Consider the following 18,796-nt stretch of genomic DNA (forward strand, 5'->3'; position numbering starts at 1 on the left):
GGATACAGAGGACACTGGGATGAAGGGAGGTTGCCCTCACAACCCAACAAGCAGATGTAGCAGGATGAGATGTATCCACCCCGCGATGAGAGAGTTTTCCCAAGTTCATTAGGAAACACAGCAGATGAGAGCGTAAAACAGAAACGGAGAAACACAGATTGGTAGAAGAGTGGCGGATACAGCAACAGAGCAACGCTCAGGCAGAATGAAAAGCGGCTTTTTAAAGAGCAGCGGGGGGGAAGACAATTATTATGTAATAAAACAGCAAGTATGAAAAAATAAGGGGGTCCCAATAATACTGTTCACATAGATTTGGTGGCCACTTATGCCAGGAAATTAAGTGTAAAGAGATAAGCTTGCAGTATCAAGTGTCTAAACGGCCTCAAGTTGCACCAGGGGAGGTTGAGGTTGGATGTGGGGAACAATTTCTTCCCCAAAGGGCTGTGGGGCATTGGAACAGGCTGCCCAGGGCAGTGCTGGAGTCACCATCCCTGGAGGGTTGGACAGACGGAGATGAGGTTCTCAGGACATGGGGCAGTGTTAGATTTAGGTTAACAGCTGGACTCGATGATCTTGAGGGTCTTTTCCAAACAACATGACTCTGTGATTCCACCAGCTTCCCCTGGCCACTTACTTGGGGCCAGATGACGGCATTTCTTTCACAAAGATGCACAGTGATGAGAGCTAATGCACACGATTTCCAGGGGAAATTTCATCTGGATACAAGGAAGGAATTATCTAATGTGAGGGAAATTAAACTTTGGAGAAAGTTGCCCAGAGAAGCGGTGGAATGTCCCTTACTGGAAGCACTCGCAGCTCAGCTTGGGCAGGCCCTGGATAAGCTCATCTGCAGCTCCGCTTTAACAGAGGGTTAAGAGCAGATTATCTCCAGGGATCCCTTTCAACCTGGACTTTTCCAAGATGTGATGCCTGCAGAACAACCAGGGAAATACCTGCATGGAGATTTCTTCTGAACTCATCCAAATCCACACACAAACCTTTGGTACGAGGAGACTGTTGCCTCAACCTCCTCTTTTACCCAGCCTGTTCTTTGCAGGTTACAACACGCGTGTCTAAAAAGTGGGTTTGACTTCTTTTCCAGGCAACAAGGAAGATCAAAATTCCCTTACAAACCACTGTATTTAAAACTGCACTGCCCACATCGCCCTATTTAAAGGCCAATCTTTCCTGCGCACCTTACAACACCTGGTAGACAATGAATTATTCAGGTCAGTGATACAGTGATTCAGTCAGTGATACAGAGAAAGGCCGGAGCTGCTGAACTTAATTGCACGCAATTAGCAGTTGCTTCTATAAAAAAGCAGGACTGTCTTTTTTTTTTCATTTCTTTGCCTGGGAGACAAAGGGTTGTGGTAATATTGGAAGCGTAAGCATATCCTGGAGATAACAGCATACAAAGAAGCCACTCTTGATCGATAACGATGCAACAATTTGAAATTAAAGGTTTTAAAACACAGCCAGTGCTGTTGGGAGACCAACACTGTTAAAACTTCTAAAGTACAACTCTCTCCTTAAACGATTTCTCTTTCTAGTTCTGGGCAGCTTTACAACGAAAGCAACAAAGGGCTGGAATAAAACCAGCATGGAAATGATGCTTGCAAAGAGACATCCGAGACTCAACCTTGATCCGACTGAAATGGCTTTAAAAGATCATACGATGTGTGCACAAAAGCTGCCTGTTCAGCTCTGCAATAAAAAGGTATCTTTATCCACAAACCTTGACCCACCTAAGTTCCTCTGCTGACTGTACGGCACAGGAATCACACGCTGAGATTAACTGCCTGGAACTACCGCAGCCCATAAAAGCAGTCAAACCACAAGCCAGGATTATCGAAATACATGAATATTACACCTATGAATCATCCAAATAAAGTTTCAAAAGTGCTACATGCTTAACAATACACCCGACCTGATTTCACAGACTGCTTTCAAAAAGCAGTTAAGATATAAAAGAGTATTTGGAAAAAAGAATAGAGACCGATCACTGCTATGACAAAGCAAGAACAAAGGTCTGGAAGTAAAGCTGGTATGACAGGTTTCGTTGTTTTCTACATTTCAGCCCAGGACTCCACCTACAACCTTATACTTGGTTTTGAGAGCTGACAGCACAAAGATAACTTCTTTTTTCCCCCTTTTATTTTCAAGCAAAAGAGTTAGGGATGAGAACATAAGCTTGAGATACCGCACACGTCCAGAGTGCTGCACACTTGGTGATGGTCTCGTTTTCTGCAAGAGATGTGGCACTTTTATTCTAAATCTGCAGGGGATCCCTCTCAAGAGGTGTGCTTGTGCCTTCCCTAAGGCTCCAATAGGGAGCGATTGGGTCGATTATATTAAAGTGAGTTTAACCGGCCACTGCGTCATTAAAACTCACGGCTAACGGGAATACAGCCACCTCTTTACAGGCTGATAAACACCTCCAACGTTTCGACGGACACACCCTCCACAACAGCCTCTCCAAGGTTGTGAAAACACCTCAAGCACAGTAACTAAATTATATTTTAACAAATTCGGCTTGGGAGAACTTCCATCAAAGTCTGCGCTGCCATCTACATCCAGAAGGCAGCATGGAAGTACAGTGAAAAAGATGGAGAACAACAATGAAGAGTTTTGCCTTTGATTTTACTGCTGTTTGACCATGGGCAATGACTGAACTTTTCCATTTGGGAAAAATATAAAACACACAAATGCGTGGGCTGGGAGTATTTTATGGTACTTTAATGATCAATGCAAAAGTCATTTAGTCATTTTAGAAAGGAAACAAGGAGGTCTGGGACCAAGAAGGACACTGCAGCGTACAGGCAACCCAAGGGGCAATGGAAACGTGCACAGTCAACAGAATCTGTCGATGGGAGGAGAGGAACAACATAGAAAAAACACAACAAACGACAGTGTGAGCGAGACATCCCACTTGTACTAGATCCCATTTCAATGGTGCCACCACAGGAAAAGAACCTCTGGTTTCAGCTCTCCCCTACTCAAAGGGTCCCGATTAACGCCACTCACCAGCAGCTTAGCTTGTTCGGGCAGTGAAATTTGTTCCCTCTTCCCATCTGGATACCGGAGCATCAGCTGTGCCTTTGGTCCTATGCACAAAGGAAGTTACTACAAGTTAACAAGCAGTTGAGCTTTCCCGTAGATTTTAGGCGCACGTTTTCCTGCAGAGCGCAGCAGGGTCAGGCACTGGAGACAAACACAGGGTTCCAGTCTCTGACAACATCCTTCTACCACACGTGTTTGAAATACACACATCAAACTCAGGACTGTTTCAAGAATTAAGACTGAAACGGGTCAACGTTCCCAGAGAAAAGCACACTGTGCTACCCCTGCTTTGAGACAGGTCAGTGCATGAGCCCAATATTAATCATTTAGCTTAAGTAGATGCACACCAAATGTAATAGACTATTTAGAGATATGAGGTTGTATGATTAATATACTCTTTGATTCATGTTGCTTACTAGACTAGATTTACTAAAAATTTAAGCTCGTATTTACCAAAAGCAACTGCAGACTATGCTAAACGCCTGCAAGATAAAGTCCAGCTTGCATTTTGCTGGGAAAAATGGAACTGACTGGGAAAATAATGATCCAAGGCCAACACAGAGACATCGCAGACATCTGCAGAGCAAGGCCTATTTTGCACTTTGCTAAGAAAGGATTTATCCAGACAAAACGGATATGGACCAAAACCAACTGCACAAAACAAAGGCCCACGTGGAGTCAGGGAAAAAGGGTCCAATGGGGAGCAAAGGACCTGGTGGTGAAATTTTGCTATTGGACTGGATCTTGGAGTGAATGGTTTGTAAAGATATAAAAGTCTGTAGTTTTCTATGCTCAGGTGGACCTCTGTGCAGGTGCTCAACTTGAGCCAGGCCTTCTGCTATTCTTTTCCATTAAATTTTCTATTGTCTGAGAATTTTGACTCCTGAAAGTCTGCTCTGCATATGGTTATCGGGCCTCACTTGAAAGTTTGCTGCTGGAGTACTAAAATACAAACTCCAGAGCGAATGGTTATCAGGGAAAGAGGAATCCTGACAGTTTGCACCTCAATGGATACGGCCTTGCCCGAAGGTTTGTGTCTGGGGCACCAAGACACACACTTTGGAGTGAACAGTTATCCGGGAGGGAAGATGCCTGAAGGTTTGCTTTGTGAACAGGTATCAGGCTCCTGGAGAGAAGGTCAGCAGCATTCAGCTTCACAGAATCACAGAATCGACTGGGTTGGAAAAGACCGCAGAGATCACCAAGTCCAACCCTTGGTCCAACTCCAGTCCATTGACTAGATCATGGCACTAAGTGCCATGTCCAATCTCAGTTTAAAAACCTCCAGGGCCGGTGAGTCCAGCACCTCCCTGGGCAGCCATTCCAATGCCCGACCACTCTCTCTGCAAAGAATTTCTTTCTAATATCCAGCCTAAATTTCCCCTGGCAGAGTTGAAGCCCATGCCCCCTTGTCCTATTGCTGACTGCCTGGGAGAAGAGACCAATCCCCACCTGGCTGGAACTGCCCTTCAGGTAGCTGGTGTATTTCAGGCGTGGTGTACTTCCCCCATGCAGTAAATAACAGAGTGAACCCACCACCGAACTCTTTTAAGTCACGCTTCTCTTTAAGAAATCTAAACATCGTTCTGCAGCAAGCAGAGCCCTGAATTACTCCCCCACAACCGGCAGCCAAGTTAACGGAGCACAAGGTGGGGCTGGTATTACTCTGCTTCTCTCCACCACGGGGGTAGAACACCTGCCATAGGCACCCAAGTTACACCCATGCGTACTCTACTCATGGACAAGGTCTCAAACTAAGCGACTCAAGCTCAGCGCCTGACACGACTCTGCAGTTTGTGGCATCGCTATGGCAAAGAGGTCCCTTCCAATCCCTAATATTCTGTGATTCTGGCAAGGTGAATCCCTCTAACATCTGGCACCAAGTAAGAGAGAAGATTTAGCTTTTCAAAACAAGAGATGAAACCGCGCTTGTCAGCAGATAAAGATTTTCAGGAGAAAATAGAGCAAAACACTGACTGCTGTTAAAAAAAAAAAGGAAGCGGCAACTTACCATTCACATCTAGGCCCTGAAACGTACTTTCAGGCTTGTCAGTCGGCTCCTCCAGCATCCCCGCGTCCCCGCAGGGCAGCGCTCTGTGATTTGAAGTCGTCCCCGGGTCAGTCCTTGTGGGGGGCTCAGGCTGAGCCCGCCGGTTCTCCTCCTTTTTGTACCCCAAGTCCTTGTGCGGAGATTTCCTCAACTTGGCAGGAGCCTCCGATTCCTCCTCCTCCTCAGATCCGCAAACCGAAATAAACTCCTCACTTCCGGAAAAAAGCTCCGACTCTGACTCCTCATCTGACCGACTCTCCTGCTTGGCCTGCGAGGAATCGAAATGTGTCTCCTGTAACGAGGCTCTGATGGCAGCTTCCAACTGGCTGTCCTCGCTGGCATCGATGAGGCTCTCCTGTCAAGTACAGACAGAAATGCATCAAAATTGCTTTTAAATATATAATGAAAGGTCAAGAGGACATCAGTCTTGCAAAGAGAAGCTACTAAACCTGTCAGGAACAAATGGCAGAAGCTACTCATGCTAAGACTACTTAATGTCTTCTCCTTGGAAGAAGAAGACCTTGAGACCACATCTGGAATATTGTGTCCAGTTGTGGCCCCTCAGTTCCAGCAGGACAGGGAACTGCTGGAGAGAGTCCAGCGCAGCCACCAAGATGCTGAAGGGAGTGGAGCATCTCCCGGGTGAGGAAAGGCTGAGGGAGCTGGGGCTCTGGAGCTGGACAAGAGGACACTGAGGGGTGACTCATTCCTGGGGATCAATATGGAAAGGGGGAGTGTCAGGAGGATGGAGCCAGGCTCTTCTGGGTGACAACCAGTGACAGGACAAGGGGCAATGGGTGCAAACTGGAACACAGGAGGTTCCACTTAAATTTGAGAAGAAACTTGTTGGGGGTGAGGGTGGCAGAGCCTGGCCCAGGCTGCCCAGGGAGGTTGTGGAGTCTCCTTCTGTGCAGACATTCCAACCCGCCTGGACACCTTCCTGTGTAACCTCATCTGGGTGTTCCTGCTCCATGGGGGGATTGCACTGGATGAGCTTTCCAGGGCCCTTCCAGTCCCTGACACTCTGGGATTCTGTGGAGTTTCACACGGATTTTCCTCCCACACCTGCACAGTTCTGTGACTGCTAAACCCAAAACAAATGCCAAAAGCACAAACCGCACCAAAAAATATTAGTTACTGCAGGAGAAAGCATTCCCGGGCGCACCGTATTTTTGCATGCTCTTGCACTAACTCTGTTTATCGTGCTGCACGGGAAGCAGTGCAGCTGGATAAAGACAAGCTGGCGTTTTTTATTTCAGCTTACTCCAGCCCTCCTAGAAGGCCCCGTACTTACTGAACGAGAGCATTTTTGGGGAGGGCTGGTAGAATGGCCGTCCAGCTGTCCGTGCTCACTCAGGAACCCGGTCACTTGATCCAAGAAAGACGTCACGTCCAGCTGGTGCCACTCCACTAGTTTCTGGCCTAGGGAACAGAAGGTGTCGCAAAACATCATTTCAGTACAAGATCGCAGCTTACTGGGCAAACATTCGTTCATTCTTAACTGCTGTCATTTACATCTTGGCAAACAGCATTTGCTTCCGTAAGTAAAGTGCTAAGAGGAGAATCCTAACTTCAGTTTCATTAAGTCAAATAGCAAGAAATCCCAGCTCTGATTCCAGACATGATTACTTCAGTCCTGAGAAGTAGGAGACCAGACTATTCATACAGTTGCATTTTATGATGATAAAAAAAGAAAGGGTGTTGGGATCCAAAAGAAAAGGTAACGATTTCAAAAGAGCTGGAGGGGGGAGGTAGAAGTTTGACTGTTCAGGTTAATGTAGCTGAAACAAAAAAGAAAACCAAAGCCGGAACAGCGTTTCAAAATGAAGATGCAATGTAATAAGTCACTGCTGAGTGTCACATAGCCACTGTGCAAGGAGTATGAAGCAGATTCATGTAACACTTACATGAATAATGTAGTTTATTCAACATATGATTTCAAGTAGCTTTTAAAAGGATACTTAAAAAATTAACTTCGGAGCTTCACCACCAGGTGGTACTACTTTCACTTTCTAAATTATATGAGTAAAATCACCCAATACACAAAATTGCAGCAAACCCTGGGAGTTTTATTCCCTTAGTTCCTCCAAAACACTCCACTTCACTTTTTCAGGGACAACAAGGTCTCCCAGAGAGCAAAGCAACGTAACCGGGGTCATTCGGCTGAACATAACACACACTGCAGAAGATGGTTTTCTAGCCTAAAACTGTCAGTCTTTCTCCTGGAACATTTAAACTGCAGGTAACCAAGCGTCACTTATCTTACCCGTCCTGGGATCCAGGATGGAGACATAAGGGAAATCGGCTAATTTATAGAACTGTATGTATCTCTGTCCCTCCTCGCTGTCGTGGTACACCTACAAAATACCACGGGGGAAGCAAATTACTGGGTAGACAGGGGACACAAACAAACTGCACCTTGAAAACGTACGAAGTTTTTCCTCTATTTCACAGTAGATGCTACAAACGGTACGTGCAGCTGTCGGTAATTCTGACAAGCTGAAAATACATCTCCAATGCTCCACGTATTAGGGGTATGAGGTAACATCTAGAATGCACAAATGAAAGCAAGTTTGTGCATTCAAATGCATATCCATTAACTACATTTACATCCATAAACTACATCTCCATGAGCTACTGTATCTTTTCTGCAAGTTCACAACAGTGCCATTTTATTTTTAAAAGTCTGGTTTGTTTGCTGTCCCATCTACACCAAGTTACCTGCGTGGCCCCAGGAAAATTCTCACCTGCCAAAAAATGAAATGCTCGCGGATGATGTTCTTCACAGCTTCGTTGCTCCAGACGTCGCGGTTGAGACACTGACAGGCAAAATCCTGCACGTTCTGAATGTTTATCATGAGCCATTTGTTCTGCATCTGACCACACTCCTTGGCCTGGAAGCAGAGAGAGAGCTGCGTTAGACAAAACCAAGGCGCCAGACACAACCAACGATCAGTGATGGTTTCTAGCGCTGTCGGGTTTTTCACCAAAACCCCTTTGCAGGGAGAAAGATGGACAGTGGTAGTGAAAAGGCATCCAAAAACCAGAGGGCAGGGCTGAAAGACCTGCTTTAAATGAGACTGTTTGAATTAATTACAGAATCACACCGACGAACTGAGCCAAGCGCAGAGTGGGGAAAAGCAACTTGGGGATGGGGACACGGGGACGCTGCATGAAGTTATTTGTTCGGGAAAGAGCGTAGTAAATCGAACTGATCTGACAACAAAGACCTGCTCGTTCTAAAGCTAAACCAGTGGATCATCTAATTAGGTAGGTTGCATAATTATTCAACAGGACCCCCTCTCTGCGTGTTTTTCTCTCCACGTTTTGAGTTACTCTATCACTGTGCAACTGCCGAATGAGCCACCCCTTCTTATCGTGATGCTCGTTATCAGGACTGCGAGTGGGGAGGAAGGCAGGAAGAAATCTTACTGGTTTTGAGTCACAAAGCTGGCACTGTCTGATTGCTCGCTTGCAATTAATGGTAGGAGTTTGATCAAGAAAGTAATTCTGATCGCTGAACTGTCATACCTGTTGGAAAAAAGAGGGCTATATCAACAGCAGGAATGCGCTCACCGCCTGCACAGACTGGAACTAGCACGTGAACTCCCTTTCCTTTTAAAAAAGAAACAAAAGGTATTTATTGATAAGTGTGTTGGTAATGCACTTAGCAAAGGGATTAGAATGACGTTGCTGTTTTGGGCGATATTTTGTTCCCCAAACCAATTTTTTGTTTTAATTTTAAAATTAATTTTAGCCAGTGCACTTTTGAACCATCAGTCTGTCCAATGAGGGATGGACAGACATGGGAACCCCACACACTTATTAACTCCACAAGGTAAAAAATCTCAGTCTACAAAATTGAACTGTGTGGCCAAGTGACCTGCAGAGCTAATTTTATTTTACTCAAAGGAAAAAAATATGGATGTAGAAGCATGGAATAGTCCTCCTGTTCTCCCAAGGGACCGCGTGCTAACCACTCACCACTAATGCTATAGTGTCAGAATTCAGTATTTGCTCACCAGGAGAGAAAAGTGGGGCAGATGACACCTAAATAACTGGTAAGGGTCTTAAATACAGGCATTATGCTTTTATTGAAAATACCTGGTTCGAGCTTACTGTGGATTTGGAGAACTAATTCTAGGAAATCAGTTTAAAACGAGGCCTGGAGGTACCGCCCAAGTTTAAAGGGAACAAAAATCCTTGTTATCTGAGTCAACTGGATTGTCCTGTGTTCTAACGTAATCCACACTGCATTAAAAGAACAAACCCAAAAATACATAACTAGAAAGCTGGAAAGCGTATCACACTCTCCTACACTTACTCTGTATATTTTTCAACATTAGTGAAAAGCTGGCTCTACCTCTCCCCCATTTTAAGGACCTCAAAGGGAAATCTACACAGAGCATTTGCAAAGAGGAGTTTTCAACTACAGCGGCAGGTACAGCTTTCAAAACTACTTTAAACTTCCTTCTAGAAACAACAGGGTTCGCACTGGACATTGAAAAAGGACACAGTGAAATTGCTGCCGTCTCACACACACACGGCTCGGCTCTTGCACAGCTACTGGGGTTTTTCAGAGGTGGGAGGAAGGAGAAGAGTGTGGCAGGAAGAATCGCTGCGGATTTGGAGATCATATTGGTGGGTCATTTTGGTAAAGTGACAAAAGAACAAAGAAAGTGACAAAAAGAGCTGGCTCGTGTATCCCAAAAGCTGTGCCTGATGGCTTTAGATCCACCATTTCCAACAGCAGCTGTCCCCCATTTCTCCTCCTCTGAGGTATAAACCCTATGGCAGAGCAAGAAGTTTAAAAGAAAAGAGGTAGTGGATCTCAGATACAAACCAAATTCAATTTGCCTCAAGTTTACCCTTACCCTTTCTACGCCTTCACGTTTTTCAGCACTATGACAACTTACAGCACCAAACCAGAAAACTGGTTACAGAATCCCAGAGTGTCAGGGACTGGAAGGGCCCTGGAAAGCTCATCCAGTGCAATCCCCCCATGGGGCAGGAACACCCAGATGAGGTTACACAGGAAGGTGTCCAGGCAGGTTGGAATGTCTGCAGAGAAGGAGACTCCACAACCTCCCTGGGCAGCCTGGGCCAGGCTCTGCCACCCCCACCCCCAACAAGTTGCTTCTCACATTCAAGTGGAACCTCCCGTGTTCCAGTTTGCACCCATTGCCCCTTGTCCTGTCACTGGTTGTCACCCAGAAGAGCCCGGCTCCATCCTCCTGACACTCCCCCTTTCCATATTGATCCCCATGTATGAGCCACCCCTCAGTCTCCTCTTCTCCAGCTCCAGAGCCCCAGCTCCCTCAGCCTTTCCTGGTTAGACGGTATGTGAAACAGGTCTTGTTTTACACTCAGTACTGGATCTCATGGGATAACCTCTAGCTCTTGCATCACTAAAATAACACGTTTGCCTCTCGTTTGACTTCTCTGAACTGTGTACTGTTTATCGATGTGGTGGTGGTTTTTCCTTGCTCAGCTTTGTGGAGCTTTTCTGCTCCCACAGTCAGCAGAGAGAACCAAGGAAGCAGAGCTGGCACCTTGTGACCCTCCAAACATGCTCATCAACATGATTCAGCTGGGAAGATAACAGGCGACAGCAAGTCAGAGCACGGGATATCTAACAAGAAATATCCCATTTTAGCTACGCTCACACTTCTTGCCCAGGCCAGGGCGTACAAACTTCCATCAACCATCCACTCCTGTGCCTCAGGTGCATCTGCAGGCCAGGCCAGAAGCACCCCATGCAAAGACAGTTGCACTGTTTGAGTGCACTATCAGCAAGTTTGCTGATGACACCAATCTGGGAGGAGCGGCTGACACTGGAAGCTGTGCTGCCATCCAGAGACCTGGACAGGCTGGAGAGCTGGGCAGGGAAAAGTTTAATGAAATAGAACAAGGGCAAGTGTAGAGTCTTGAATCTGGGCAGGAACAACCCCAGGTTCCAGTGTAAGTTGGGGAAGGACCTGTTGGAGAGCAGTGTAGGGGAAAGGGACCTGCGGGTCCTGGGGACAGCAGGGTGACCATGAGCCAGCACTGGGCCCTTGTGGCCAGGAAGGCCAATGGTACCTGGGGTGGGTTAGAAGGGGGTGGTCAGTAGGTCAGAGAGGTTCTCCTGCCCCTCTGCTCTGCCCTGGGGAGACCACACCTGGAATCTCGTGTCCAGTGGTGGCCCCTCAGTTCCAGCAGGACAGGGAACTGCTGGAGAGAGTCCAGCGCAGCCACCAAGATGCTGAAGGGAGTGGAGCATCTCCCGTGTGAGGAAAGGCTGAGGGAGCTGGGGCTCTGGAGCTGGACAAGAGGAGACTGAGGGGTGACTCATTCCTGGGGATCAATATGGGAAGGGGGAGTGTCAGGAGGATGGAGCCAGGCTCTTCTGGGTGACAACCAGTGATAGGACAAGGGGCAATGGGTTCAAACTGGAACACAGGAGGTTCCATTTAAATTTGAGAAGAAACTTGTTCCCGGTGAGGGTGTCAGAGCCTGGCCCAGGCTGCCCAGGGAGGTTGTGGAGTCTCCTTCTCTGCAGACATTCCAACCCGCCTGGACACCTTCCTGTGTAACCTCATCTGGGTGTTCCTGCTCCATGGGGGGATTGCACTGGATGAGCTTTCCAGGGCCCTTCCAATCCCTGACACTCTGCGATTCTGTTAATGACTAGATTAACTTCCAAACTATTGCCGCTCTCTTTGTACAAAGAGAAAACAATCGTATAGGTTGTAAAGCAGGGAGCAGTTGGCAAAGGTTTAGGTTGTAAAATGAGTAAACTTCACATAGATGGACTTGAAACTCTGCAATATGATGTACACAGAAGTACTGAAATGAGTGTCAAGCACAGAACTGCACATACCAGAACTATCTCCTCCCTAAACAAGAACTGAAAATTAAGTCAATTTGGGGATATGAACATCTGCAATTCTCAAAAGCAATCTTTGACATTAGAACAAAACCATGGTGTTGTTTAAATAAATTACACACCAAATATGCCTTGTATTTCTTAGACTCCACTGATTTATCCCTAGTACATTCCACTCTGAAGCTTAATACAAATTAAAGCTCAGTATTTCAGGCAGGAAATGACAGTTCAAAACGTCTTGTGCAATCTTAACTGACTCTTAACAGCCCAATCACATAACGCTCCTCAAACGCAGACATTTTAGTGACACTGTGTCTTTAAGCCGTGAAAGTTTCTCTGAAATTTTCTAATAAGGAAAAAGATTCAGGTTAGCATCTCACTGGCTTACGTAGCACCGTTCCACCAGGTCACTAACACCTCGTGGCTCAGCTGCGTGTTCAGAACGAAGGATCAGATTTGCAGATTTTCTGTATCAAGTACTTTTCAGCACATTGCAGCGGTGTAATTAAGCTAATCACACACTTAACTTTAGGAGCACGGGGATCAGGAGTTGTGCTGTATGTGAAGCACACTGCTCTGTCACCAACTGCAAGTACAAAATAAAATGAATGGTGCTCAACACTCGGAAACATCTCTCCAATGGAAGGTAATTCTCACCTGCGCTTAAAAGCTGGTATTACGGAGTTAATGAAATGGCAACTTTTTGCACCTTACTGATAACAAAAACTCTTTGTAACTGAAGAAAAATGAGGTTTCTTGGTGAAAGACAAAGATAACGAAATCTACTTACTAAGAAAATCAACCTTGGAGTACCCAAAGAGGAGCAACAAATATACATGAAAACATGAGCGAGCTTATTAAGACCAGTTGCCCCCACTCTTGCTAAGTTTGAATAAAGTCATAAATCCTAAATGATTCTATGATACATGTACGTGGCACAACACTGGCAGAATGTTCTTGCAGAGCTCTCCAAACATTATATTATTATTATATACCCCACTTAGATTAATACTAAACTACAAGAGCATCAAAATGACAGTATTTAGTCTTTGGTACTTTGAACATGACAAACATCTCTGATTTATTATATAGTTTATATATGTTTACCTAAGCACACAGAGAAGGAAGAAGCTAATAGCAGCTTGCTAGAGATGAATTTTGAGAGACTCTGGTCATTGGATCCACAGAAAGGGAAAATGGCCAACAAACAGAAAAGCCAAAGATTTTTATGGCAATGAAGGTGAGGAGCAGCAGTTTGAAATGAAGGGGTCCCATGGGACAAGGAACTGCACCAGAACACAAACAGGTGAATATCAATAAGGGTACATGTCTTTCCATTTGAGTTAGTGCACAGAACAGGACAAGGTATATACACAAACTGCTTCCCCCCACCCTGTTTGAGATTTTACTCTGCTTCCCTGAAAATAAGACAGGGTCTTATATTAATTTTTGCTCCAAAAGATGCGTTAGGGCAGATTTTAAGGGGATGTCTTATCTTTCCATGAACAACAATCTGCATTTATTCTTGAACAAGAAATCAACATTTATTCAAATACAGTCATATCATCACATTCTGGAACTTGAGCATAACTCTCCAACTCTGAATTCCATCGTCAATTTCTTGTGACTCCCTTTAGAACCATTGGTCTCAATTTCTCATTTCCTTAAGCAAGCGCCTCTTGTCCACGTTGCCTGCTCGTAGCACAGCAGCAATGCAACTGTCTGCTGTCTGTTTTTCTTGCTGAAGGGTCCATCTGTCCTGCTGCATTCTAGTGCCAATTAATTTTACTTTTGTACATATATAGCTGCCTGGACACTATTTAAATGGACTTTTAAAATGAACTGTAACTAGGGCTTATTTTTGGAGTAGGGCTTATGTGACAACCTTGAAGCACTCCCCCCATGCTTAGCAGAACAAAGACCTTGTTATGCCTTAAACGTCTGGTTTTTGTTACTTTGGGAGGAAGAGGTAGATGACACCTCATCTTTCCTGAAGTTTTATGGCCATGGAGGTAGACACCTTGGAAGATAAGGACAATTAACAGTGTTGCTATAAAAGGTCTCATGGCCTAATTGGGATGATAGAGGTGAACCATCTGTCGGACAACCAACTACCAGAAGAAACCACAAACCAACAGCTACCCCTGATGGGCAAGACAACTCACTTCTGGTCAATACCATGAACTTTCCCCTAGTTTGAAGACCCCTGACCCATTTCCAGAAGAGTCTTCCTAATGAGCATGAAGAGCGAGCAGAGGGAGGAGATGAGCCGCCCCCTCCTATCTCACATGTAAATGAACTGGGTTATAAAACAACCTCACATATGATACAGGTTGGCAGTGTGTAAATCTTCAACGCATCCTCCCCTCCAGAGGTCATCGTGGGACCGATGTACCTGTGGAGTGGTTACATCTTACTCTCCCTCTCTGTCTCTCTTTCTCTCTCCCTTTCTCTTTCTGATATCTTAGTTGTCCTCTTCTCTCCCTGTTCCTTTTTCTTAAACATGTAAAGTAATATCATTGTAAGTTCTGCTGCTAAAGTCTTGTTAAGTTTTGCATTACAGTTACTAATTGTTGCCAATCCACCATTTTTAGAAGGGCTTTTGCTGTCAATGCATTGATAAGTTCTGTGGTACTATGACACACTTTTGCCAAGTCACTGACTGCTGTAATTTGTATTCCACCATGTGCTTTTAGTAAATTCATAATTGGACACCCAGAGTGATTGTCTGTCATTCACTTCGCATTGCCGCGCAGAATGACCCGGAGTTAACTCACACCTGATCTCATCTGTTGAGTCAGGGTGCGTGTCGCATTCAGAGTTAACTCATCCCTCATCCCATCTGTTGGGACGGGACAGCTTATATTTTGAGCATCCTGAAAAATCATGCTAGGGCTTATTTTTGGGGTAGGGCTTATTTTTGGGGAAACTGGGTAGGACAATCAAATCTATCAATCAGTTATTTCACTCTCTGAAAGGACTTTGGACTGTGGTGGATGCCACAATCACTATTGCTAAAGTTTTCAGCAAGGCAGGAGGAACGATGGACACACATCTGTGTCACAGTGAAGGTCACAGGGCACTTGCAGACTGTACGTGTTCCAGTCTGGAGCAGCACCAGCCATTTTCATGGCAATTCCCTTTATTATCACCGTTAACCACGCATTTGCTCTGAACAAAGGGCTTGGAGGACGCGACACAACTTCGTCTGCAGTAAATCCTAAACCACACAACACAAGGCAGAGATGCCTCAACACCAACTACTTCAACCTGCTCTCATCACACCAAATCACTCACCGAGGATGCAGAAACTCCCCGTTAACACCCTGCCAAACCTGGAATTCTGTTAGAAGGTTAAACATACAGAGGGCACTGTCAGCACACAGGAATTAGTGACAAGCCAAGCGACCTGTAGTGATTTTTGAAGCATAAAATGAGAGCTGAGGCCAAGAGGACGAAAGCTGGAAACTCAATAAAGGCACACAGCGCTTCTCTAAAAATTCCCCAGTAGTGCTCTCGTGGTTGGCAAATGTGTAAAGAATGGAAATAATCTTTGTGTTCAGCTCACCGAGCCAGATCTCCAGCACCGTTTGCAAAATCTGTATTGCACCATTTGATCATTAATTTGCATTCTCATGAAATCACCATAGAATAACCATCATCAATCTCAGCTACTTAAAGATGAGCAGGTGGAAGTTAAGTAGTAACTGCGACTTCTGAAGAAAAACTGAAAATTATAGACTCAAAAAATACAAATATATACCAATTTCTATATTCTCTAATCATTAGTTAAGTCGCTGATCCATATCATAATGTATGACTAGATCCACACAGGCAGAAAAGGTGACACCTGAAATTATTTAAGGCTAACGGTCCCCTCTTCAAGCAGATAATCTCTTGGATATGTTTTCCATCACTACCAGATGCAAAAGGCAACCGCTGTGGTTTCGCAGAGGAGCAAGATCTCAAATAAAGTCAGAAAACCAGAAGACTCTTTGCCGTGGTACCATAACTCCGCCTGAGATTACTCACAGGGCTGCGCCACAAACTCTCCAGCCCTTTGCGAAGTTCTGGCTCACCCCTCAAAATAAATCTTATTTCAGCCTTTTCTGTACCGTGCCACACAGAGATACTTCAAGGGATGCAATTTTCCCATTTTGAGAAGCTTCCTTTGTGCAGCACAGTCTTTCACCAAGTGTGATTTGCCACACTGAAATACAAGCAGTTAAGTCCTTCAATAAGTCACTGACATTTCCATATGCGGCCCATCAAATATTTACCACTATATGGTCCTTTGTAACTTTCTGATCACCCAACATATGGATCCACACACACCAGCAGCCTGGCACAAGGTTTCCACACCCCATGCAGTCATCATAGGAGGAATTGCGGCTAAATTTCCCAACTCACCGTTTCAAAGCTGCCTTTGTGCATCAGGTCGATGGGAGGCCTGAAGAGGTCGGCAAGAGTGGTGAGTTTCTTATCCACCGCCCCTCCGTTCCGTAGCTCCTGCTCCTGCCGAACTGCACAGCCCCAAGAGGAAAGGAAGCTCGGTCAGACAAAATACTCACAATACGGATTTATTGTATGTCACACACAAAACTTTGGTACTGAAGTCACAAGGTCAGACCACACTGAACAAGATAAGCTGCTACGTAAGGTAAGAATCCCACTTGCCCCAGCTTTCTCAAGCACTTTTAAAAAACATCTTAATAAATATGAGTAGCAGCAGAGGGGGTCATAGGACAGTATTTGAAAACAAATGACAAATAAAAACGAACCCAAAACCTGACTTGCTCCAGCAATGCTTTTAAAAAGGGAAACTGAGCTAGATTGTAGCATCACGGGGCGGAATCCAGTTGGAGGCCTGTATCTGGTGCAGTGCCTCAGGGGTCAGTACTGGGACCAGTATTATTCAATATATTCATCAATGACTTAGATGAGGGAATAGAGTGACTGTCAGCAAGTTTGCTGATGACACCAAGCTGGGAGTAGAAGCTGACACTGGAAGCTGTGCTGCCATCCAGAGACCTGGACAGGCTGGAGAGCTGGGTGGGGAGAAATTTAATGAAATAGAAAAAGGGCAAGTGCAGAGTCTTGAATCTGGGCAGGAACAACCCCAGGTTCCAGTGTAAGTTGGGGAATGACCTATTAGAGAGCAGCGTATGGGAAAGGGACCTGGGGGTCCTGGGGACAGCAGGGTGACCATGAGCCAGCACTGGGCCCTTGTGGCCAGGAAGGCCAATGGTACCTGGGGTGGGTTAGAAGGGGGTGGTCAGTAGGTCAGAGAGGTTCTCCTGCCCCTCTGCTCTGCCCTGGGGAGACCACACCTGGAATCTCGTGTCCAGTGGTGGCCCCTCAGTTCCAGCAGGACAGGGAACTGCTGGAGAGAGTCCAGCGCAGCCACCAAGATGCTGAAGGGAGTGGAGCATCTCCCAGGTGAGGAAAGGCTGAGGGAGCTGGGGCTCTGGAGCTGGACAAGAGGAGACTGAGGGGTGACTCATTCCTGGGGATCAATATGGAAAGGGGGAGTGTCAGCAGGATGGAGCCAGGCTCTTCTGGGTGACAACCAGTGACAGGACAAGGGGCAATGGGTGCAAACTGGAACATGGGAGGGTCCACTTAAATTTGAGAAGAAACTTGTTGGTGGTGAGGGTGTCAGAGCCTGGCCCAGGCTGCCCAGGGAGGTTGTGGAGTCTCCTTCTCTGCAGACATTCCAACCCGCCTGGACACCTTCCTGTGTAACCTCATCTGGGTGTTCCTGCTCCATGGGGGGATTGCACTGGATGAGCTTTCCAGATCCCTTCCAGTCCCTGACATTCTGGGATTCTGTGATCATCACTTTTACTCAGAATATTTCTATTCCAATATTTCTACTTCTTGCAATTCCAAAGAAAAAGAAACAAACAAGCAAAAAAATCCACTACAGACTTGGCTGACATACAAAAATATCTTTGGATGTTTATATTAAATTTCTTCTCTCTCCAGAATAGACTCAGGATGCCACTGTCTCTTTCAGGGTTTTCAGATTTGTTTATCCCTAAGTACCACACTTGGAGTAGGTTTCTTTTAGTGGTACGAATTCCATTCAAAATAATACAGAATATATTTCCTACATACACACAGTCATATACAATGAAGGTAAATCACAGTAACCTCTTACCTAAAAATGCAGTGGTACAATGTATTTTATGGAATGGAGTCGGGTGAAAAAATTCCAGAAGCTGTCAATGGGCCATAGTATATAAACCATTTTTGAGCAGACACTGGATCTCCACAGGGAAGAAAAAAATGCCAGTGGATCAGGCTTGGGAGCCAGGAAATAATCCTGATTTTCATGGCCAGGGCCACTTGCTTTTTCACAAACAGCCAGTGATATTCATCTATATATTTTTACCAAAAAGCATAATAAAGTTCCATCATAAACCCTTGCAACGGTTTTACATATCGCGCATCTCTAAATGTCTTATAACAAAGTGGAGGTGAGAAGAACATTTCAGGCTACGATGATTCTGTAAATGGTGTATTTTCAGTTGCCAGTGACTTTAGTACTTGACAAATTCATTACTGGAAAACCCTGACCAAACCTGTCAGGGGAAAGAAAGTAGATGTGGATGCTTATTTTCAATTTGGCATCAAACAGCACGTAACGACACAGGAACTGGTCCATGGTTAGAGCCCTTAATCACTCCAGCAACATCAGTGATAACTGCACAACAGCTCTTACTCCACTGTGAAATATGTGGTGTTCTGCTCTCAAAGAATCCTGTTCTATAAAACCGAACGGTGTAAATAACACCCAGTGCTTTGCCATT

The 18,796-nt window shown here is 45.4% G+C and overlaps 1 protein-coding gene across 2 annotated transcripts in view; it reads right to left on the bottom strand.

Moving 5' to 3' along the window:
- Window positions 1-18,796, bottom strand: part of UBXN7 (UBX domain protein 7) — a 34,559-nt gene that overhangs the window by 6,024 nt on the left and 9,739 nt on the right. For both annotated transcript variants that reach the window (XM_065073048.1, XM_021286416.2), the window contains exons 5-10: window positions 16,392-16,504; window positions 7,861-8,007; window positions 7,380-7,470; window positions 6,408-6,535; window positions 5,075-5,468; window positions 3,028-3,107 (exon numbers count right to left, since the gene is read on the bottom strand). In XM_065073048.1, coding sequence (XP_064929120.1) covers window positions 3,028-3,107; window positions 5,075-5,468; window positions 6,408-6,535; window positions 7,380-7,470; window positions 7,861-8,007; window positions 16,392-16,504 — 953 coding nt within the window. The remainder of the gene's footprint in view (window positions 1-3,027; window positions 3,108-5,074; window positions 5,469-6,407; window positions 6,536-7,379; window positions 7,471-7,860; window positions 8,008-16,391; window positions 16,505-18,796) is intronic.

The sequence above is a fragment of the Columba livia genome, chromosome 9 (genome assembly GCF_036013475.1).
Source record: "Columba livia isolate bColLiv1 breed racing homer chromosome 9, bColLiv1.pat.W.v2, whole genome shotgun sequence".
In the NCBI taxonomy this organism is placed as follows: Eukaryota; Metazoa; Chordata; class Aves; order Columbiformes; family Columbidae; genus Columba; species Columba livia.